The 21,533-nt window shown below is 46.6% G+C and overlaps 8 protein-coding genes across 8 annotated transcripts, besides 20 other annotated features; 3 read left to right on the top strand and 5 right to left on the bottom strand.

The window, feature by feature from the left end:
- Positions 1-285: 285 nt before the first annotated feature.
- Positions 286-359: a microsatellite.
- A 731-nt stretch (positions 360-1,090) lies between these two features.
- Positions 1,091-1,148: a microsatellite.
- Positions 1,149-1,739: 591 nt separating this feature from the next.
- PVX_116860 (hypothetical protein, conserved) lies at positions 1,740-3,928 on the top strand (the record flags this gene model as incomplete). Its single annotated transcript, XM_001615616.1, has 2 exons — positions 1,740-3,518; positions 3,650-3,928. The coding sequence occupies 2 exons, from the start codon at positions 1,740-1,742 to the stop codon at positions 3,926-3,928; spliced, it is 2,058 nt and encodes a 685-aa protein (XP_001615666.1).
- Positions 3,128-3,148: a microsatellite.
- Positions 3,149-3,185: a microsatellite.
- A 76-nt stretch (positions 3,929-4,004) lies between the features above and the next one.
- Positions 4,005-5,260, bottom strand: PVX_116855 (hypothetical protein, conserved; the record flags this gene model as incomplete). The annotated part of the gene is made up of 3 exons (XM_001615615.1): positions 4,005-4,361; positions 4,610-4,771; positions 4,951-5,260. 3 exons carry the CDS (start codon positions 5,258-5,260, stop codon positions 4,174-4,176), a joined length of 660 nt encoding a protein of 219 aa, XP_001615665.1. The 3' UTR covers positions 4,005-4,173.
- Positions 5,032-5,080: a microsatellite.
- A 556-nt stretch (positions 5,261-5,816) lies between the features above and the next one.
- Positions 5,817-7,992, bottom strand: PVX_116850 (protein disulfide isomerase, putative; the record flags this gene model as incomplete). The annotated part of the gene is made up of 4 exons (XM_001615614.1): positions 5,817-5,900; positions 6,071-6,177; positions 6,409-6,736; positions 6,880-7,992. 4 exons carry the CDS (start codon positions 7,990-7,992, stop codon positions 5,817-5,819), a joined length of 1,632 nt encoding a protein of 543 aa, XP_001615664.1.
- Positions 7,435-7,479: a microsatellite.
- An 868-nt stretch (positions 7,993-8,860) lies between the features above and the next one.
- On the top strand, positions 8,861-12,043 carry PVX_116845 (DNA-directed RNA polymerase, alpha subunit, putative; the record flags this gene model as incomplete). The annotated part of the gene is made up of 1 exon (XM_001615613.1): positions 8,861-12,043. The coding sequence occupies exon 1, from the start codon at positions 9,512-9,514 to the stop codon at positions 12,041-12,043; it is 2,532 nt and encodes an 843-aa protein (XP_001615663.1). The 5' UTR covers positions 8,861-9,511.
- Positions 9,134-9,158: a microsatellite.
- Positions 9,955-9,982: a microsatellite.
- Positions 12,044-12,612: 569 nt separating the features above from the next.
- Positions 12,613-15,134, bottom strand: PVX_116840 (hypothetical protein, conserved; the record flags this gene model as incomplete). The annotated part of the gene is made up of 7 exons (XM_001615612.1): positions 14,303-15,134; positions 14,008-14,076; positions 13,514-13,861; positions 13,363-13,418; positions 13,182-13,237; positions 12,908-13,005; positions 12,613-12,765 (listed from the first exon to the last, which is right to left on the bottom strand). Exons 1-7 carry the CDS (start codon positions 14,615-14,617, stop codon positions 12,613-12,615), a joined length of 1,095 nt encoding a protein of 364 aa, XP_001615662.1. The 5' UTR covers positions 14,618-15,134.
- Positions 13,839-13,863: a microsatellite.
- Positions 14,275-14,389: a microsatellite.
- A 6-nt stretch (positions 15,135-15,140) lies between the features above and the next one.
- Positions 15,141-15,172: a microsatellite.
- Positions 15,173-15,406: 234 nt separating this feature from the next.
- On the top strand, positions 15,407-17,928 carry PVX_116830 (dihydroorotase, putative). Its single transcript, XM_001615610.1, has one exon. It carries the CDS (start codon positions 15,738-15,740, stop codon positions 16,821-16,823), a length of 1,086 nt encoding a protein of 361 aa, XP_001615660.1. The 5' UTR covers positions 15,407-15,737; the 3' UTR covers positions 16,824-17,928.
- Positions 15,464-15,580: a microsatellite.
- Positions 15,681-15,759: a microsatellite.
- Positions 16,413-16,434: a microsatellite.
- Positions 17,220-17,717, bottom strand: PVX_116835 (hypothetical protein, conserved; the record flags this gene model as incomplete). The annotated part of the gene is made up of 1 exon (XM_001615611.1): positions 17,220-17,717. One exon carries the CDS (start codon positions 17,715-17,717, stop codon positions 17,220-17,222), a length of 498 nt encoding a protein of 165 aa, XP_001615661.1.
- Positions 17,233-17,262: a microsatellite.
- Positions 17,929-18,927: 999 nt separating the features above from the next.
- Positions 18,928-18,949: a microsatellite.
- An 80-nt stretch (positions 18,950-19,029) lies between these two features.
- Positions 19,030-21,474, bottom strand: PVX_116825 (hypothetical protein, conserved; the record flags this gene model as incomplete). The annotated part of the gene is made up of 2 exons (XM_001615609.1): positions 20,044-21,474; positions 19,030-19,856 (listed from the first exon to the last, which is right to left on the bottom strand). The coding sequence occupies exons 1-2, from the start codon at positions 21,077-21,079 to the stop codon at positions 19,030-19,032; spliced, it is 1,863 nt and encodes a 620-aa protein (XP_001615659.1). The 5' UTR covers positions 21,080-21,474.
- Positions 20,220-20,244: a microsatellite.
- Positions 20,597-20,618: a microsatellite.
- Positions 20,674-20,696: a microsatellite.
- Positions 21,036-21,060: a microsatellite.
- Positions 21,475-21,533: the final 59 nt, after the last annotated feature.

The following is a 21,533-nucleotide window of genomic DNA, read 5'->3' as shown; positions in this document are numbered from 1 at the left end:
GAACTTTTGCCTCTCCTCTTGCCTTCCTCTCTTCCCTTTTTTCTCCCTTTTTTTTTTTAACTTCACGTTGTATGCCCTGCGCGGTGTACGTCACTCGCTCCGCACATTTGCTGGCGTACCTTTGCTCGCATACACATGCCCCATGCGTGTGTTTACGTTCCCAATTATTCACATGTATGGGCATTCGCGCCTCTTTGAACTTTTCCCCTGTTATTCCCCTTTGTGCCTCCATTTAAATTTTTTTTTAATAACCCTTGGGGCGGTTGCCCCGCCGTTTGGTCACCAGAGGAGCGGTTGCCCCGCCATTTGATTACCAGAGTGGTTGCCCCGTGATTTGGTTACCGAAGTGGTTGCCACACCGTTTGGATAGCGCCCTGCATGGGCACCTCTCCGTATGAGTGCCCCCCCATTTGGACAAGTGCGGCGAGCCCAAATGGATCCCCCCTGGCAGACGCATCTGTACCGTTTGAGAAAGGCTAGCGAGGCGAATCCCCCCCTGACGCCGTTAAAGTATTAAAAAGGGGAAAAAAAAAGGAAAAAAAAAAGGAGAAAAGTGCCCTACCTGTGTGGCAGCTAGCGCAGCGGGTGTTGCCGAAGAGGCAGACATTTCTTCAGAGCATACCACGTCTTCTTGCCTCACCTCACATCACTTCTTCTTGCCTGCCCCCCCTCCGCGCAGGTACAAACTGCACTTTCACTTCCTAAAACTGAGGCGTCCTTTGAAATACCTAGGCAAATGCGTAACCCACTATGCGAGCCCCCTAGGGAAGCGAAAAAGAATTAAAGTCTACGCTGACATGGACCACCTGCGAATCCTCAAGTTGGCTTTAATTTCGCCCCGTGGTAGGGCTGTCCAAATTGAAAAAATTGAAGTGAAAAAAAAGAAAAAGAATTTTTTTTACATTCATTTGAAAGAGCACACACAGGAGGTGGGGGTATACAAATTAGTCACTTTTTTCTATTACCAAAATGGGGAGGAAAAAACGGAAGGGATTTACCCCGCCAGTAATAGAAAATTAGTCAGGCGGAAAAAAAGAAGCGGGGGAATCCCTCCCCAGGAGAAACACCCCGAGAGGGGATTCCATTTTGTTCTTCCAAATGATGGGGAGAAAATTTTTCATTTTCATTTTAAAAGGGTAAAGTTTGAAAGCAAAAGGAGCTACACATATATAAATACCTTTTGCGAGTTTTTTTACCTCCCTCTGGTGTTTCCATGTCTGTTGTATAACAACCATAGGGTAAAATTTAGGCTCAAGGTGTCGTTTGAAATTGAGCTAAGTGGGGGAAGCGGCGTTGAGTTGCCATGGGGTGAACCCACAGTAGAAGCCGGGGGGAACTTTCCCCTTACAGATAGGCACATCGATAAAGAGACACACGCAGGGAGAAGCACCCCTGTCCGTGTTGCAAACCCGGCAGACTTGGTCGTCACGAATAGTAGCCTCAAGAGGGTGTATTACACTCAGGGGGGGGGAAAGGGGCAGTGCAGAATGGCTTCTCATTTCGGAATCGCTTCTCGGTGGAGTAGGGTACCTCTGAACACGAGGCGCGGCGCTCCCCCACGTAGAGCGACCCGCCCAATGAGTGAAGCGACTACAAATGGGGCTGAACTGCACTCACCAATTGGGGGTCCTACAAAACGGTGGAAGTTGCTCCAGCTGGGTAAACGGAGGAACAAACTCACCGCGGCACCAACTGGAGGAAGGAACTTCATAACGTACGAGTTTAGCGAGACGAGCAAAATGGCCTCCTACACATTTTGCCTGTTCGCCGGCTTATACAACAAAATAGAGCTGAAGGTTGGAAGCGTTTCCGTTTTGATATACATAGAAAGGGGAGGAAGCGGTGGAGGAAGCGGTGGGGGAAGCGGTGGAGAAAGCGGTGGAGGAAGCGGTGGAGGAAGCGGTGGAGAAAGCGATGAACGAAGCCGCGGAAGAGGCAGACACAGCTTTGCCATCCGCGTGGTGAAAGAAACGCTAAGGATGTACCTGAAGATAAACACCTTCCGTGCCAGGTTGCAAGAGAGTAACTTCATACAGTTTATGCTGCTGAACACGTATAAGTACGCAGGGGAGGAAAACCACAACTGCGTGACTCTGTTAATGTCTGTGGTGGAGGGGAGTACCCCCTGTAGGGAGGGTGGAAACAACCTGGGAGGAGACTTCCACAAAAGGGTTTCATTGGTCAAGCTAATTGTGCATGAAATTTTTCACTTTTTGTGGGGAAACTGCCTATATTTTAAGAAGGCAAAATATTTGTGGTTCAAAGAGGGGCTTACCAGATACTACGAATTGAGACTGTGCGAGGTGGTTTTATCTAAAGTTAGCACATTTCCTATTTGCAGGTGGAAATTAACCCTTTGGTTCAGGCTGGAGTATCATTTTTATGTCCTCCTTGTAGATACCCTAAATGTGTATAATCACCCTTTGGACTTTGCGAGAGGGGGAAAAAGAAAGCGCAGCAATAAAATGTACGAGAAAGACATTCACCATTTTTACAATGCACTAACTTATAACAAAGGAATGAATATTTTTAAAATTGTGAGCGTCATCACAAAACCGCACTTCTCCCTCATCATGAATTTGCTCTTCTACACATTTTACAATTGCTTTATAAATTTGAGAAAATTTTTTAAATTCTTTCACTTTTTTTTTCGCCTGTTTGGTTTGAAGTTATTTTGCCAAAATACTAATGGGTATGAAAAGGGTGCTAGTCGAGAGACACCATGTGGGGGTTACTTTACCCACCTTTTGAGCTCCTCCTTTTTGAAGCGCCCCTTTAAGAAGCGCTTCCAGGAATACTGCATAGGGGAGGCCATCAATCCTGGCAGAGGGGCAAGCCGAAACGCGAAATGGAGGAGAACTCCTTTTGTAAGGCCACGCAGAGGGAGAAAAAACAGAAGAGGGGAAGTAACTCCACGGGGGAGGGTCCAGTCAGCCCTCAGGAGAGTCCCCAAAAGGGTGGTCGCTTCCATAAAGGCGGCCTTCCCCAAAAAACGCAGTTACTCCCTGGAGGAGATAGTGCAGACGTACACACAAGTAGTCGGGCCGCCTAAAATATTTTTGAAGTTTCTTAAAAATAAAAGTAAATTGCTCATAACGCAGAGGCATTTCTACTACGACAATTACGAGCAAACGTTTAAAGAGACGCAGGTGCTTTTCCACGTGCCTCTTATCTTCACAGTGGGGCGTAAGGAGTACAAGGTGCTTCTAACCAGGAGGTATGCCCTGGTAGATGTCCGAAGGGGGAGTGAAAAAGACCCTCAAGAAAGAAAAGCAAATCAGCTAAATGGAGATCAAAACACATTCACCATGAGCGCACAAAATGTCTCCTACTTTTCCTTCCACTTTGTTGATATATTTTCTTTTGAATTTATTTTAAATTCTATAAAGCATAACAAATGTCAGATGGCGGAAATAATTCACGTAATCACGAACGTTTTTCTGAGCCTTTTGGTAAGACTAAAGAGTTTGAAGCAGGTGCGGCGCTTAAACTCTTTGGTTTCTAGGCAGGTGTTCTTGGTGAGTCACTTTCTTGGTCCTCCTTAAGGAGATGCCTTTTCACGCCTATGCATACGCTTTTACATAAGCACCTTACTATGCATGCATAGACAAAAAATCCCGTTCGCTTATTTACCCCTTCCTTTCCCAAGCTGTACAAACTCTTCAAAGAAACGAGACGCAAAAAGGGTAAAAAGCACACCGTTGGGATGATCCTGTGTGAGGAATTCTTCAAATGTTATGCCCATTTCAGCTCGTACTTCTCCAAAATTGAAGACCGGAAATTGAAGATAGAAATAAACAGGGAGCTACGACCCTGTGAGCAGTTTGACTACCTTCGTGATGAACTAGAATTCGTATTTAAAGACTTCAGGAATTACCTGTCCAAAATTTTTTTTTTCTACAAGGAATCTATCACGCACCTGTTGTGAGATGTGCCCCTCGGGTGGAGGTGTCCGCACGGAGGAGGGGTTAACCGGGTTGAGTTTCTTTTGGGTCTTCCCCCGGATGCGCAGCACAGGGGAGGAAAGGGAAAGTATTATTGCTCCATGTTGGGGGTAGCCCGCTCATAGTTTTACACGAAATGGAAGAAAAATTAAAAAAAACGATGAAAAAAAAAAATTCCCCTTTCCTTTTCGCAAAGCTAACTGATCTACACTACGATGTAGCCACCCACCTAAAGCGCAAACGTGAAGCTGCCCGTTTCGTCGTTGTTTGACACGGATCGGTCCGAGGGCGGCCTCGTCTGCAGGGTCTTCATGATGCTGTAACTTATGTGCCTCACTTGCTTTATGTTGATGAACAGGTTGCCCAGCCCCCCGATTTTTTTCCCGTCCGTGAAGTAAATGCCGTAGTAGCCGTAGCCTGTGCGCGTGCAGGGGGTATGCAGGTGTTATGCAGTTGTTATGCAGCTCTTTTGCGTCATTTTTTGGTCATTTTTTAGCCATTTTTTGGTCATTTTTAGCAATTTTTTGGTCAATTTGTTGCCATTTTTTCGTCATGCTTGCATCGTTTGTGCCTTTTGTGTGCGCCTTGGGGGTGAGTTCCCATCCGTTTCGCTCGAAAGTTGGCAGGACTGCCCCCCCTTTACCCGGCCGAAGCTCTCGCCTTACCTGTGCCGGTCAACTTCTGAATCAAATTCCTGCTGCTCGTGATAACGATGTAGTGCTTGCAGTCGTTGTACGTCATGAGGCAGTAGCTTATGAAGTTGTATATGTAGCTGTTGACCCAGTTCCTTTCTTCCTCCGAATTGGTGCCCTTGCTGGACGTTATGCCTGCAGGGGGGCGCCACGGCCCACGCGTCCACGCGCGCGGGTGCACAGATAGGCGGTTGTGCAGAGAGGCGGTTGTACAGATGGGCAGTTGTACTTACATATACAGCTGCGCATCCATATAGAACTCCGCATGTGCACGATTGGGGGCCCACCGCGTGGATAAACCACTCGGGCTTTACCTATCTCGCTCCGGATGTTGCTGCCATTCTTTTTCACGTAGGCCTTGACATACTTGGAAATGTCTGAAATGAAAAACTTGTGCATAATTTTCTCAAACTTTAGCTTGTTCTTCTCATTCTTCTCCTTGGAGTGGCGAGACAACTCCTCTGCGTAATCGTAGTCCACTTTTTCCGATCTTATATCCCCGCTGCGGGAATTGGGACATTCAAAATGCTGGGAGGAATTGTATGTTGGGTCTGTTTCACACTTGTCACTTTTTGTGATGAACGATTTTTCGATGCTTAGGAGTTCCCACACACACTGAGACATGGTGCACACGTGAGGGGGGGTCCTTTGCAAATGGAGATGCGACCAAGAAATTGGAAATGCCACGGAATGGTCAACAAAATGGCCATATCAGAGCAGGTCAGGAAAGAGAAAATATATTATGAACAGGTCAGGTGACTAGCTATTTTTCATTGTTGAAAAAAAAAAAAAAAAATTCGGGACAGTTTTCTCTTTTTTTTTTTTTGCAAATAGGCACTTTAAATGAATAATTCATCAAAAGAGGTGAAAGACAAAAAGGCATAAATGTTTTGATAACTAAAATGAAGAAGTTACTTAATGAGGAAGCAAACCGGTTTTTAATTAAATGAACATTTGCAGTGTCCAATTTGTGTGCAAATTGGACTGGGCGGGGGGTTGAAAAGGGGCGTGCAAATGTGTAGAGGCGGGGCATCGCAAATGTGGTAAAAGGGTCACACTTAAAAAAATAACACAAAATGGATGCGATCATATGCGATAATATGAGATAAGTGTTATATGATATGCTTAAACGCATGCACACAAAACGAACGCTCGAACGGGCCCTTAAACTGCCCGCCATTCACAGCTCCTCATATGTTTCGAAAAGTTGCTCATCGTCCAAATTGATGTTACGGAATTTCTGTATGTCTATATCGGTATTGGTCTGAAAAAAAAAAAAAAAAAAAACGCTCAACTGAGTTGAACTAGGAGTGGCGCAGGCTCATCGGCTAACTGCTCATCTGCGGTGGGGTGTTTATTCAAAATTTCCCATAAAATTGGAAGAGCAATACCTACTATTTAGGCAAACTTATGCACTCTTTTTATCCCTTTTACCTTTTCGCAAATCCACGAAATGATGCTTTCCACGGTCCTCGGGCCGCGGTACCTGATGGGCGCCTTCTTATTCTCTTTCGTGTACAGATAAATGGTGGGGTATCCCTCTGCGGGGGGGAATGAACGGGGGATGGACGAATGTGCACGTGGGTGATTGGGGGTGGGAGGAGAAACCAAGGGGCACACACATGTATGCATGTAAATACGGATAAACGAAATGTCATCACGCAGGTTGTGTGATGGGGGAAACGGCATGGATTCCTCGTTCGGGCTGCGTCTACCCCGAGCATTCACAACACATGCATACATGGCACACCTCCCCCCCCTCTGTCACTCACCTATGGGGACGTCGTATATCTCGTTGTTGACCGCGTCTATTTTGGCGATGACCACGTCGTTGTTGTAGTCCTTAAACTTATTTCCGTACAGCTTGAGTCTCTTTCCGATTTCCCTATACACGGGCTCGAATTTATAGCAGTGGCCGCACCAGGGCGCGTAGTAGAGCACCACGACGTGCTTGGTGCTGTCAAAGACGTATTCATCGTAGGTGTCGGCCACTATTATTTTTATGTATCCGTGGTTGAACTCGTCGGGCAGCGCTTTCTCGCTCTTTCGGTAAAAGTGCTTCTTTTCGTTGAGGTAGTCCTGGATGAACTGGTCGATGCTCTGCGGGGGGGGGAAGTGTGTGAGGTGTAAGAAGGTATTCACACGGGGGAAAAGTGTAAGAATGTGCGCACCCAGGGGAAGAGTGTACTAGTGTGCACTCCCGTATGCGCCAACGCAGCTCCTCCCCGCCGCTCCCCCCCTACCTGCTCATTTATCTCGACGGCGTCGCTGAGGGGCCGGTACTTGTACGGAACGGAGATGTGATTCTTAAACTCGGTGATTCGCATGACGGGCTTTTTGACCTGCTGGATAAGCAGCTCGTTGAGGAGCCTCTTCTCATACACCTCCTTGTTCCCCGACACGGAGAAGGTGATATTGGGGTATTTCTTCGCGCACTTAATAATGTCTGACTTGTTCAGGTCATGTATATCGTCATATAGGATAAAAAAAGTGACCGTATCGTTTGAAAAAAAGAGGGGGAAATAATACTCAGAGAATTTAATAACCAATGATTCGATTTTTTTTTGTATCCATTTGGTCAGTTCCTGTTTTTTTTCCTGAACGGAGGAACCCGGATTGTATAAAATGCTCACACTATTGTCAATCAAATAAAAGTACTGATCGAAGTCATCATTTTTGAATAAAATTCCATACATGTTTTTGCTTTGTAAATCTTCTAAATTGAAATGGTACTTCTCTCGCATCACTTGGTTTTCAAAATATGAGATGATACTCGGGTTGGTAACAGCGAAACAGAAGGTGTTCCCTGTTAGGGTACATATGTTGATTAGCTCTTTGAGCAAATGGGAGTCCTTTTCCTTTCTGTTAATAAAGAACAAAATCGAGTTGTTATATTCATCCAATTGGAGGAATACATCCAATTTATTTTTATTTTCAATTGAGTATACACTATCGTCAAGGAATCCATATATCCACAGCATTATACCTTTGATGCTGTTCACTCCTTTGTATTTATGCATTTCATTTTTTTTTAACATAAAAAGGGAAGGGTAACTATAAACGGAAAGCTTATCAATAACGGCACTATTCACAGCAGCATTCATTTTGGCTATCTTCACATGGCTATCATATTTTAGAAGATTCGAAATGGTTTGCACATTTTCGAGGAGCGAACTGGATCTTTGGCACCAGTGTGTGTATACAATTAGGAAGGTGAAAATTTTGTCATCATTTAGTATCTGCTCCAGGTCGGTCATGTCTACGGACATTATTTTGCTTTGCTTCTCTCCATCGTTGCTCGTTCTACATGCGTTGAGTATGATTAGGATGTATAGTAGCAGCGTGGTTATTTTCATTTTTTCGTCTTTCTGCGTTCGGTGGTGTGTTTTCGGTGGTATTCGCCGGGATGGGTCGTCCTCGCCGCGTTGGTTGCACCTCCCTGGGTCACGCTTTTCCCCCCCCACCCTTGAGCGTGATTAGCATGTAAGTACGCTCGCTTCGAAATTATTTTGGAATACACCCATCCACGCGATTAACCACACATTGGGATGCGCTTACAAACCGTATCGGGAAACCGTCTGCACACTTCACCTTCGTGCTGCCACAGCAGAGGAGAGAAAAAAAAAATTTCGGAAAATTGGTCCTCCCCCTTTGGGAAAAAGTTCAACAAATGTTTGTGCAATTTCTCTGGAACAAAAAAAATATATATACATTTCTCTGAAGAAACACACCACCTCCGTTACGCTGCATGTCATTCCCGGTGGAGTTGCTGCCCATTTTAGTTTGTTCTATTTGTGTGTACCGCTTTGCGCCACTTGGAAAACTCGCAGGTCATTCGGAATTTCCGTCGCGCGGCGTCTGCGCGTTTTTTATGCGAGTTTGCCGTTTAGCGAGGAGGGAAAAAAAAAAATAAAATAAAAAAAAAAAAGGAACATGGGGGGAGAGGGTAAATCACCTCGCGGGGCCAGCAAAATGTATTTAGCGGGGCACACTTGGAAAGACTCACATCAGTGAGAACCGCAGCGCAGACGGGACGGCCGTTGCCACAGCAGGAATCAACGGGGGGAAGTTCATCCGGAGGGGCAAACCTTTCCCTCTGCAAGGGGGCACCTTCAGTTTTTTTCTCGCCGCGGGAATGTCATTTTGGGGCAAAATTTTCTAGTAGCAGAGGGAGGGGTGCGGGTGGAAAAAGAATTCACCAAAATGTGTGGCGTATTTGACGTCGGGGAAAAGGGAAAAAATATGAAAAAATGTGAAACGCTGCCAACTGTGCTTCGCCCAGGGGGGAAAAACTCCTCTCGTAACTTCGCATGTACAGTAATTTTCGTAGATAACCGTTTGGATCTGCCGAGCGGGCGGGAAATTCCCAGCAGGAAGAAAAATACGGCACGCGCGCTGAGCACCTCCACGTGGGGGCGTAAACTCACGCCATCGGGGTGTCGGCCATCATGCAGTCGACCATCGGGCAGCCGACCACTGCACTTTGTTTCACCGCCTAAATGTGCCCACCGCAATTCTGGCACGCACGGATATGCGAACCTGCGCGAATACACACGGGGGCACACTTCGCTGAGGTGAACGCGCTTGTTCGAAATGAGCGGCACGTAGGGGAAGGTAACGAGAAAAAAATTCACAAAGGGGGCAGCAAAAGGGAGCAACAAAAGGGGCGCTTCCAAAGGGGGAAACACCCGCATAGGCACACGCGAATGGGTGAGTGTATGCCGAAGGGGGAAAAAAAGAAGCGCGCCCCTGGGAACAGACGTTAATGAGTTCCTACGTGTGTGTTTACTTCCACAGTGCACGCCGCGCGACTGCCCAAGGAGCCCCACAAAATGCGAGGACGAAGAGAGATCGCCCGCTGCGAACTAACCCTATATGATGCGGCTGCTCGGCCTTCCTGCATGGGCCTCCCTCCTCATTACAGCCTGCAGCGCTTTGCATATTCGGAACGGCTGCTTCATCCGTAGTTACCAACATGCGCGGCCCATCGGAGGCAGTGGCGAGGAGCAGCTGTACGCTCGAAGCTGCAGTGGCAGTCACCACCGCAGGGGCAAAGCAGCGGAACAGAACAAGTGGACCCTGTTCGGCAAAGATGGCGAGATAAAGGAAACCGGGAGATCCGAACCGAGCGATGACTATAAACTGATGAGAAGGAAAAACTTCATAAAAAAATACCAAGTGAAAAGGGAAGAAGTAGAGGCCTACATAGAACAAATGAAGAGACACTCCTCCAGTGGGTATGAGCCTCAATTTCCGAAGGACGCCTTTAGGACCCCAGACGGATTGACAAACGTCATTTTGGATTATAAGTACAAAAATGACAATTTAAAGATACACAATTATTACTCCTTTTTTGTGTGCTTTTTGAGAAAGCTAGCTGAGCAGGCGGAAAAAAAAAAAAAAAGTGAGCCAAGTGGGGCAAATGGGCCAAGTGGTCCATATGAACCGCGTGACTCGCATGACCCGCGTGACCCGCGTGAACCGCGTGGCGAACGGGAGGGAGAGCCACTCATTAGCGTGCAAGACCTGCTGTTCCTGAAAAAGAAGGGCTTCTTCGAAGGAGATCTGTACACGTGGAAAAATTGGGTCATTCTCAACCGGGGAGAGTGGGAAGATTGCATCGGCTACGGAGAAGCAGACAAAGAAAAAGAGTACCAAATAGAGACGCTGCGGAAAATGGTGGAGCCCAAGATGAAGAGGATGCCCATAGAATACTGGGGCAGCTTTAGGGCAATAGACTTCAATGTGAATCATTACCCGATTTACAAAAGGCTGTTTGACTTCTTTGACAAAGTTACTGTGAGTGGGAACGAGCCGAACGAGAAGTTTTACCCCTTCCTGTTTTACCCCCGGTTCGGCGTGCGCAGGGACAGGTCCGGGCTGGGCTACGGGGACGCGCAGTTTTTCGGCAACTACGGGGATATCTACAAGAAGCGCGAGCAGCGCCAGCGCAGGGGGGAAGGCAGCGGTGAGAGCGGTGATGGCGGGGTCAGCGGTGAAAGCGATGAACGCGGCGTGGACGGCAGCAGCGTGGAAGGCAGCCTTGATGGCCGGGTCGACGAACGCGTGGTGCACTCCAGCCTGCACCGGGAGAGCTTCATAGACAAGTACGACTTCGGGCCGAACGACATCAAAGTGGAGGAGGCGACGGACATAATCAAGTACCCGCAGAACGGCAGGCTCTACCAGAAGTTTTACATAGGGCCCCTGAACATAACCGACGGGCACACCTTCGGCACCCTGCTGAAGTACGTCTGCCAGACGCAGCTGTACGGGTACGCCATAGTCGCGATTAAAATCCACAACATGAATGAGGATACCCGAATAGACAACGTGCAGGAGGACCTCCTAGAAATTGCCCTTAACCTATCGGACGTGTGCATATACAGTAAAGAAGTAAACATAGAGACCAATATACGACTCATTTTTAAAGGACCCTTGATGCTAGTAGCGGGGATGATACCCCTGCCGTCCCACCTACAAGTAGTTAACAAGGAGCAGTACATCTGCACCCTGAAAGAAGATGGCCATCTAGACATTTCAATAAAAATTGAGTATGGCAAAGGTCACTGGCTAACATACGAAAAAGGGCTATACAAAAGGGAACTGGGTTCAGATAACGAATGTATGAAAAAAAGACAAGTGAAGGAAGTTGTTGAGAAAAATTATATGCCTATAAGTGCTAGCTTCGGTACCTGCCGTATGGTACGTATGGCTGTACATAAAATCGCCACGAAGTATTGGTGTGAAGATAGGTGTGAGTTTACAGATCCGAAGCAAATGCTCGTGATGGAGATTTGGACCGACTGTAGGATGCTGCCGAAGAATGTACTGCTGTATGGAATTAAAAATATAAAAAAGATTTTGAGAAAGTTCAGGGAGATGATCATTTCTGATTCGGACTTCCCGTCCGATGCGGAGGACGAGGAGATGAAGAAGCTCTGGCCCGCCATTGACCGGTACAAATTTTTGCAGACCAAGCAGAAGATGGAGGGGGGCCCGCCCATCCACGACGTGGACGCGCAGGGGGGAAGCGATGTTAGCGGGGATGGCGGTGTTAGCGGTGGTAGTGCCGGTTGCGGTGGTAGCGCTGATAGCGGCGGGAGTGATGGGAATGGTGAGCGGCACAGCCAAATGGTTGGCCAGAACCTGCTGGACTCATTTTCGCAGAAGCTCGTGGACCCGGACAACTTCCCCAAGCACTCAAACATCATCCTGCCGCTGGAGGACACGCCGCCGCCCTACCTGGACACCCTGGAGTGGCTAAAAATGGAGGTAAAGAAAGACAGGATTCGCAAGAAGAGGAAGGGTTCCGAGAAAAAAACTTCCAAAGCGGCCAACAGGCGTACCTTCGATTATGACGACTACCTGGACGACAGGTTGGGCGACATACTGGACGAGGGCTAACCGGGTGGAGTACAAAATTTGCTGTGGCGATCACGTTGCGGTATTACTCCGTTGAGCGGTCCTACCTTTTTTGTGGCAACCGAAGCGGAGTGAACAGTGCTATATTCACGATTAGTGCATTTCTCTCTTGTGCTATCATTTCTCCCTTTCGTGGTGCCCCAATGTGGCACACTATTTTCCATCCCCCGGAGATGCCCAAAAAAAGGGGAACCCCTTCTTGTTTACGCGTTGGTTGGAGAGGTTATCAGTTGTCCTCTTCCACCATTAGCACTTTTCCCATTTTAATTCGAGCTGGTTAAATTTGAATTTTTTTTTTTTTTTTTTAAACAACCCGTTGGGTACCCCCCAATTGGCGTTTCCTACAGTCCATGCGGGGGAAGAAGCGCGAAACGAAAAAAAAAAAAGAAGCAGGTGAATACACCGCACGGGGTGTCAATGCGGCAGAGCGGTAGAGCGGCGACGGGTGGCTCCCCCCTTTGGCAAAATGGTCAGCACACATGAGTACATACGTACGCACACAGACACACGTGGCCGCACGTGTGGAGCCCCTTTCCGTACGAGCCAACCCGCTAGGCCTTCTGCTCCCCGTCCTGCAGCAATTTCTCCCATATGTATTTAAAAGCCCCCATTTTGGGAATGACCAAGTTGATGTGCTTCTGGCCCTCCTTGTAATCCCCAGTTATCACCCAGTACGCGTCTCCGTAGTTTATCTTCCCACATAGCTAATTGAAAAAAAAAAAAAAAAAAAAAAAAAAATAGCGAAATGGCTAGCTCAGCTGTGTGACAGTTGCTTTGCACAACTTCCAACTGCGCGAAGTGGAACGCCGCTACATACGTCGAGTCTTTTCCTGCTCAAAGGTCTACCTTATGATTTAGCAGAAGGACTTTGCTGCCACTCCTGAGGACTTCCAACTTGATGTGGTCATTTCCGAATTGGAAGAGGACGTCTTTGTGGTCGGTTTCTTCAGTGCGGGAAAAAAAAAAAAAAAATCACGCAGGTGAGTATCTGTGTGTGTGTATATATGTATGTACCCATTTGCACCGGGCTGCGTGGCTAAATTTTCACCATTCCGTGGAGAGCGAATGCATTTCCCCTTCCTTTTTTTTTTTTTCTTCTTCTTCTCCCCCCCTTGCTTACCTTCAAAAATGGGGATATTTAACTCGAGGTGGTCCAGCGATTCCCTCCAGTGGAGCCTGCGCAGTGGCGGTGATGGCGGTGTGATCGAGAGCTATTTGTTTTCATCTCTCCGTTCGCAACATGCACAACACGCCAGCGAACAAATGCTCCGCAGAAAGAGCGCAAAATAGGCGTTCCTTACTGGCTACCGTTGAGCAACCTACACTGCTCATATGGCATGTGCAGCAGCCCCTTGTACTGAGGGTCGTATAAAAAAAGGAAAAAAAAAAAAAAAAAATGAATAACCCACATTACGTATCCATTTGTGCATGCGTCCAAACCAATTAACGCACCTTCATCAAAGTCTTCGCGGTGTCCTTGAATGGCGTCTCTGGATTTTCCGGGTCTTTCATGGAGCTAATTTTATCCAACACATTTTTCATGTTTAACTTCTCCTGAGGATAATTCACATCGTCAATGTCATCAAAAGTTTTTTCAATTTTTTTCATCATGTTATATTCCCTCTTCACATCTTGGCTGTCCTGTTCATTCAGATCTGTGTTGTAAAATGCCTTTCTGACTGAGGTCTTAAGATTTGGGTCCGTGTTGTTAATTACGCCTTCCACATCGTGCATGTCGATTTGCTCTTCTGCTTTTTTCACCCCTTGGGCTTCCTTTTCTTCTTCCTCTGCGTTCCTGCGCTGTGGGGGCATACCGTTTGTGTGCGCGGTGGTGGCGACGTCATTGCACATGTTTGTTAAGACCGATCACACGTGAGCTGATGCGCCTACTCCTATGCGTGGGGGATACGCACAAAAAAAAGGAGCTGACGAAGCAGCGGATTTACCTCCACCTCCCGGTATAGGTTCAGCGACTCATCCCCGTATTTCCCCTCCTCTAAGTCTTTCACGAGATTCTACAGAAAGGAACGGAAAATCCCAATGAGGGGGGGAGGGGGTTAAAATGGAGGGAAAACAAATGCTCCATCTCGAACCGCTGCCATGTCTTTCGAACGAATAGGAACACCCGCAAGGATCATTTTGGCTGATACACAGTGGGAAAAAGAAGAAAAAAATATATGGCCAAAATATGGCCAAAAATTCTCATAAAAATGGTTCCCATTGCCACTTTTCCATTTTTACCTCCAGTTCAATTCCAAACGCAGCGTCCTCCTCTTCCTTCCCTGCCGGGGTGCACCTGATCTTGTTCTGTGTAGCCCCAGTGGGGGGCTTTCTCCTTCGATTGGGGGAATATAAAAAAGGGTCACATAACTGCCTATCTAGATACAACACAGAGTTTATTATTTTCCTGTGGTGAGTCCCTTTGTGCGTGTGGAGGGAGTGTACAGAGTGGGCTGCCTCCCACTGAAGAGTGAACAGGGCGCTCAGAAGCAATTTTATTTTTTTCAATAGTTGCGGCATAATTTGCTTTGCCTCTGAAGGTGGCAGCAAGGCCATCACAAGTACGTAGGGGGGGAGAGGTACAGACGGAGCGGTAAATTATGCCAACGTTTATAAGTTAGTTTCCCATATCAGCAAAAATGGGGGAAAAGGAAAAAAAGGGCATGCTGGGCCAACCCCCCAGCCAAAGCACCTAACGCAGGATTTTTAAACAAAACGTTACGGAGCTGTCTCCTTCGTGTGTGACACTTTTCCGGGTGAGACGACTCAAATGTGTGTGCCGTTACGTATAGGGGTGGCGGTGCTGCTGCTTCTACTGCTGCTACTCATGCTTATGGGTGTAGTCGAACCCTCTTCCTCTCCCTTTTGTGTCGTCCCTTCGGTGCTACCCTTCCCACGGCGCTGAGGGGGAAGACCTCCCTTTTGGCATTTCTTCCGTTACGTGGGTCTTAACTATCCGCGGCTGTGCAATGTGCCCTCAACTGGTGGAAGCGAGCAGTGGCCGGGAAAGGGGGTTCATCCACTTGGGTCATTCGGAGGGAGGGAAGAAAACCATCTGGGGAGGGGATAACATAAAAAGAAAAAAAAAGAAAAAAAAAGAGCAGCTATACGCCTTTATTTCTTTCTCCCCTTTTTTTATACACCTGTTGTGCAATTTTTGATTATGCTTTCCTCCACGGAGTGATTACCTTTTGTTGGTGGGCGAAGTAAAGCGGGTCGCATCTCCATGTGGGGATTCGGCTGCAGGGGAGAGTGCACCCACTTGGTGAGGAACAATAAAGGGAAGAAGATTTACCCTTTGGCACATCTATGCACTGTGCGAATATTGGCGTAGCGGATGCAGCTCCCCTCTTGTGCATTAAACCAAACTGGGGAGCATCCCTGGGAGTTTTCAAACGCACGTGGGGGTGGAAGCAGTATATGATTACCCTTGGTGACACTTTCCAATCGCTGCAAAAAAGCAACTACACGATTAGGGCTCTGTTCTGCGTTTTTATTTGCTCACTCATCACCATTGCGCGTCGAACCTTTGCGGAAGCTGCAACTGATCCGTTTCGCGACACAAGAGGGTGAGTTTGTCCCAGCGTACGTATGCGCGTGGGGAGGAGTGGCGTTGCATTAACGCAGCTGCGATTTTCAGTAGGCCCCTAGGGAGGACCCCCACCCGAGCGCCAACATGGAACCGCTGCACCTCCCCCTGGGCGACGACATGCACTGCCACCTGCGGCAGGGCGACATGCTGCGCTTCACCGTTGGGGCAGTCAAGCAGGGGGGCTGCGACCGCGTGCTAGTCATGCCCAACATCACGCCAATCGTGAGCACCTGTGAAGATGCCAAAAAATATAGAAGCGAGCTAACCAAGCAGGACCCCAGCGTAGACTACCTAATGACGTTATATTTGAATAATAAAACAGACGCAAATGACATACTCAGAAATCACGAAGAGTGTAATTTGCAAGGAGTAAAAATATACCCCAGCAATGTGACGACCAACTCGAGTCATGGAGTTACCACGTTAGAAACTTATTATGAAATATTTCATACACTTGAAAGGTTAAACAAAAGTCTACACATCCATTGTGAAGAACCAAATGTGAATCCCCTTTATGCAGAAAGGAGTTACGCACAACATATTCATGACTTGGCTCTTCACTTCCCCCATTTGAAAATTGTCCTAGAGCACATCTCTACGGTAGATATGATAAACCTGGTTAGGACGTACCCGAACATCGCGGGGTCAGTTACTCCGCACCACTTGCAACTAACCATAGACGATGTTGTAGATGTGGAGAGCTACGATTATGCTCCCGACGTGGTAACCATAGAGAAGTATATAAAAAATGTGTATAATTATTGCAAACCTTTGCCCAAAACGATTGATGATAAGGTAGCTTTGTGTAAGATCATACAGGAAGGGTTCCCCAGGATTTTCCTTGGATCCGATTCTGCGCCCCATTATAAAGAGCAAAAAAATGACCCCCACTATAAGCCAGGGATATACACACAGCCATTCCTCATGTCGTACGTTTCTCACATTTTTAACAAAATGAATTCATTGGATAAGGTAGAAAATTTTGCCTGCAAAAATGCTGCAAATTTTTTAAATTTAAAGGAGAAAAAAACGGGCACAAATCTACAGCCTCTCTCTCTTTGTATACAAAAGAAAGAACTCAAAATTGCTGATGAATATTCTGGGGTCGTCCCCTTTTTGGCTGGACAAACAATTGATTTTACAGCGACGTGTGTGGGGGCAGATGTTTGATTTCACTTCTTGAGAAGACGCGTTTCGGTGGGGGAGCCAATCGGTCAGGCGGTTAGGCGGTTAGGCGGTTAGGCCACTCTGCACACATAACCCATTTCGCTTTGGAAAAATGGGATCCTTCCCCCCACATGCACGTAGCAGGCCAACTTCGCTATGCCATTTATTCGCAATGAACGCGGGGTATTAATTCTCGCCTTTCGCCTGAAGAGGGGAGTTGCTCCAAAGCTGTAGTGGATCTTCCAAATTCTCACATGCGGTATTTTTCCCGTGCCAATGCTTTGCTTATGTGCAGTTGGCAAACGTGAAGACGCAGTCACAGAGGAGGGGGCGTTTCAAAATGAAGACAAATTTTGCACATTTTGGAAAGCTAAACTGCTATACTTTTTTGGCACCATTTCAGTTCATCACTATCCGTATGACTTTATTTTGCTTCTCAGCAGGATTTAATTCGTCTCCTTTTGGCAGTGGGTGGGGGTCTCCATCAAAGACGAACAATTTTGCCCCATCTTCCATCGTCTGACCACTCGAGTTGTTACCTTTCCCCGCTTCGTTTACTTCACCCTCTTCGCGTTCTTCCCCTCCATTTTCCCGCATGGAATTGTTGACGGAGACGGAGCTTTTCTTCTTCCCCTCTTGCTGCAACGTATAGGCGGGTGAATCCTTCTGTATGTACACGTAAGTCTTGGGCCGAGTACCGTCTCCCCCATTTATGTTTAAGTCTACGTACGTGGCGCCCTCATCTCGTGAAAGGAAACTGGACACAATAACTAACAAGAGCGAAACGCACATTGTTATTATGCTCAACGTGAGTGAAATGTGCACAATTAAAATTTTATACTTTTCAAAAGAGATGTCATCCGTGGCCAAACTTAGGAAAGAAAAATGTATCGCCATCTTTTCCGCGCATTTTCAAAGGTCATCATTTTGAGGAAGTTTACGAAGTTACGTGCGAACATGAGCCGTAGGTGGTGTCTCACAACAGCTGTGTCAGCAGTGTGGCCCCTTTATTTCGCGTAAAAGTGGATACCTCTGCGGACATTAGAACAAAATGTAATTCGCATCTTAGCGCTAACGACTTTGAGTTGGTGGATCGAATGATGTGATGAAAAACAAGACATCGTCGCTTCGAAAAAGGAACCAATCAACGTAATATGATACGGAGGATGTCTGGCATCGCTTCGTTCCTACCACCATTTGGCGCATTTACCACGCTTATGCATGTTCGTATTTTTTTTTTTTTTTTTTATGACAGGGTCAGGTAATTATAGCCAAAAATTGTCTAAAAAAAAAAAAAAAAAAAAAAAAAAGCTAGCTAGTTAGTTAGCTGCTTGGCTGTGTTTACATATCAAAAGAGCTACACACAAACGTTTGTGCCAAAGGGAAAACTGAAAGGGGCCCCTACGTTGGGCACAAACAGTTGCATCCATTATCGCAGCTACCGCAGTTGTCGCGCTGTGTAATGCGAAGCATTTTTTTTCTCCGCACTGCGCCATGTTATAAACCCATGTGCGGCCTTTAACCTGTAATACGTGTTTCGCTCCACTTGGACAAAATATGGCAAAAAAAGGGAAGTTTTCCGAAGGAAATGCGCGATTACAAAATCGCTTTCCCGATTACAATGTCGCTTTCCCGATTACAATGTCGCTTTCCCGATTACAATGTCGCTTTCCCGATTACAATGTCGCTTTCCCGATTACAATGTCGCTCTCCCGATTACAATGTCGCTCTCCCGATTACAATGTCGCTCTCCCAGCCCCACAATTGGCAATAATTAACCTCTTCACATTTTTAAAATTGCAAACGTAAAACAATTGTAATGTTGTTAAAATTGCAACATCAGAGATGAAGGGAGGGGAAAAAAAAGGCGAATGTACATCTTACGGAAATGTCTATGTAGAACTACCATTTTCTGAACAAATTATTTTGAAAATGAATGCAATGGGGAAAAAAAAAGGGGTGGGGTATAAATACCTGTCGCTCGCGCACGAATGGGGCGTAAATATTAACTTATGAAAAGGACGGGGTGGTACAAGTACACATATATGTGAAGGCATGCGTACAAACACACCCGTACTTCTGCACCTGCGCATGCACACACACGCTACCCCTTGCGCGCAACCCAAATGGTGGGACAAAAAAAGGGAGCAGCACCATCACCTCCATACCGCCTGACACACGTTAATACCGTTCACACATGCTGCGTTAGTCAACCGAAGTAAATTGGGGGGGCCTCCCTTTTCCAGTTCATCTCCAAATCCTCCGGCATGGACTCTGCACAATTATGCTCCATGCTTTTCAATTCTCGGAATATTTCACTTAGACGAAATACATTTTGCTGGAGCTCTACTCGGTGCTTTTCATTCCCGACGGTGAAGGATAAATTATTCAAGCTGTCAATGACACCGTTTAGCTTACTGTTAATGCGCGATAACGTCGCGGGGGTGTTTAAAATTTTGGTCTCTTTATTTAGCACAAGGGTGTTGGCGGTTGGCTTGTACCTGTTGCGCTCCAGGTGGTCACTCGCTATGCTGTTGTTGCCGCTGGTTCTTGCCAAATTGGCTACTCCCTCTCGCGCTAAATTGGCTACTCCTTCCCGCGCTAAACTTACTGCTCCTTCCCGCGCCAAACTTACTGCCCCTTCCCGCGCCAAACTTGCTACTCCCTCTTTGGCCCCGTTCCTCGCCGGAAAGGAACCAAGGCAGCCGCCCACATTCGAACCCCCGTCCACGCCGACGCTGTTGGACACCGGTAAGTCATCCCTTTTTGCACCCTTCTCCTTCTTCTCACTTCTCGCTTTAATTTTAAAAGATAAATCGATTAATATCCTTACGTTTTCTACAGGCGGGTATTTAAAAAGCCTCTTTAGGCAATAATTCTCGTCGTTTTCTAGCAAAAACGATCTGATGAATAGGATCATGGAGATGGCAAAGTAGTCCACCAGGGGGAACACATTTGATGTCATGTGGGCAACTTCTATGGTGTCCCCTGAGACTTCGGCGGGGAAGCCCTTTTCCCAGTTTGTTAAGAAGCAATCTGGAAGAAAGGGGGGGGACGCGTTCAAGTGGGTGTGTGTGCATTTGTCAGCGCGGCGGTTACATATCTGCCAACGCGGCGGTTATGTATCTACCAACGCGGCGGTTACACATCTGCCAACGCGGCGGTTATGTATCTACCAACGCGGCGGTTACATATCTGCCAACGCGTCGGTCAAAAAACGAACCTGAGAAAAAGTTGTCCCACAAAATGACCGTGTCATCAATCGGAAATTCCCTACAGTAGAAGAGGCGGATCCACCTGAGCAGAAAAATCTGAGGCTCGATACTCAGAGAGATCAAATGGTTGTACAGTAATTTATCCAAATTTTTTAGCAACTTATGGAATATATAAGTACACTTGTGCAGGAGCACCGTTTTGGAAGAATTCTTTGTTGCTTGGTTTTTTTTTTCTTCGGGGGAGGAGAATAAATATTTTAACCCCATGTTCATGAAGTGGTCAAACAGTATGTATGTGTCCGCCTCGACTTCGTCCCTATCAAACAGGGTGACATACTCCTTCCAAAATTGATCGCTTTTTAAATTTAGAACATCGGGGCACACTTGCTCACGATAATTGATAATAAAAAAAATGGCTACTAATTCGTTCATGCCTTGTTTATACGACACAGATGGATTTTTTTTGGCCCATAGGAAGAGAATTTTACATAACGCGTCTCTTACTGCTTCATTTTGGAAAAGCTTTTTTTCTGAGTGTGTTCTTAAAATGTCTTGTTTTATTTCTTCATTTAATTCTTGATTCTTCTGCTTTAATGTCCACGGATTTTTATCATCCGATGAGAGAGGGTGGAAGATCTGGGGGTCCAATTTTTGGATATTTAAGTTCGACTGCTTTGTGATGTATTCGTCTTTGTCCTGCTTATATAAGCTTCTCTTCTTCTGCACATCCTTTGTTAGATCGTGTAGAGTGGCGGGATGGTAAATTCCTAGTAGAAGAGGCCAATACATTCTTCTAAAGAGGACCGTACTAGGTTCATTGTTTATAATGTCATTGGCTATGGACCGCATGAAATTGTGCTTTCCCTCCTGCGGTTTGTTGTTCTTCCCTTCCAAGGGTTCGGCAGACTCAGCTGTCGCCGTGCTTTCCTCCTCATCGTCATTACCCGTTGGTATCTTTTTCTCATTTTTAAGAAAAATAAAATGATTTAAAAAGTCCTCAAATTTGATGTCATGAAAATCTTCCAAAAAGTTATGGTCATGCATCTTTTTTTTTTAAATGGGCTTAAGTTGCGTTGCTCATTTTGGTTTGGGGCACTGCCTTTCGCAAACGCGGCAAGTGGTTCCCGTGTGAGTTACGCGTATGTATAGGTTGGGGGGGGTTGTCATGTTAGTGTTTATCCCTCCAGGCGTTGCGCTGTCGAACGGGAAAGCCGCCAAACCGCCTAACCGCTAATCAGCTTTACTTTTCCCTCGTGCGCGCTGCGATGAGGGGAGAAATAATCAAGTGAACACAGCGCTTGCCCCTACGCAGGGGAGGCACAAAGCGGTGAGGTGAAACTGACGGCCAAAAATCCCATCGTACGGTTAGCTTAATTCTTCGTCACTTGCGACAAGTTTAAGGGGAAAAAAAATGTGCCCTTTATGTATACATGCGCGACGTGCTGGTTGATTTTTTTTTTTTTTTTTTTAATTTGACCTTTTGCAAAATCGATTTTCA

Source organism: Plasmodium vivax, chromosome 12 (genome assembly GCF_000002415.2).
Source record: "Plasmodium vivax chromosome 12, whole genome shotgun sequence".
NCBI classification, from domain to species: domain Eukaryota; phylum Apicomplexa; class Aconoidasida; order Haemosporida; family Plasmodiidae; genus Plasmodium; species Plasmodium vivax.
Note: the sequence above shows the minus strand (reverse complement) of the source record. Positions and strands in the feature narration are given on the sequence as shown.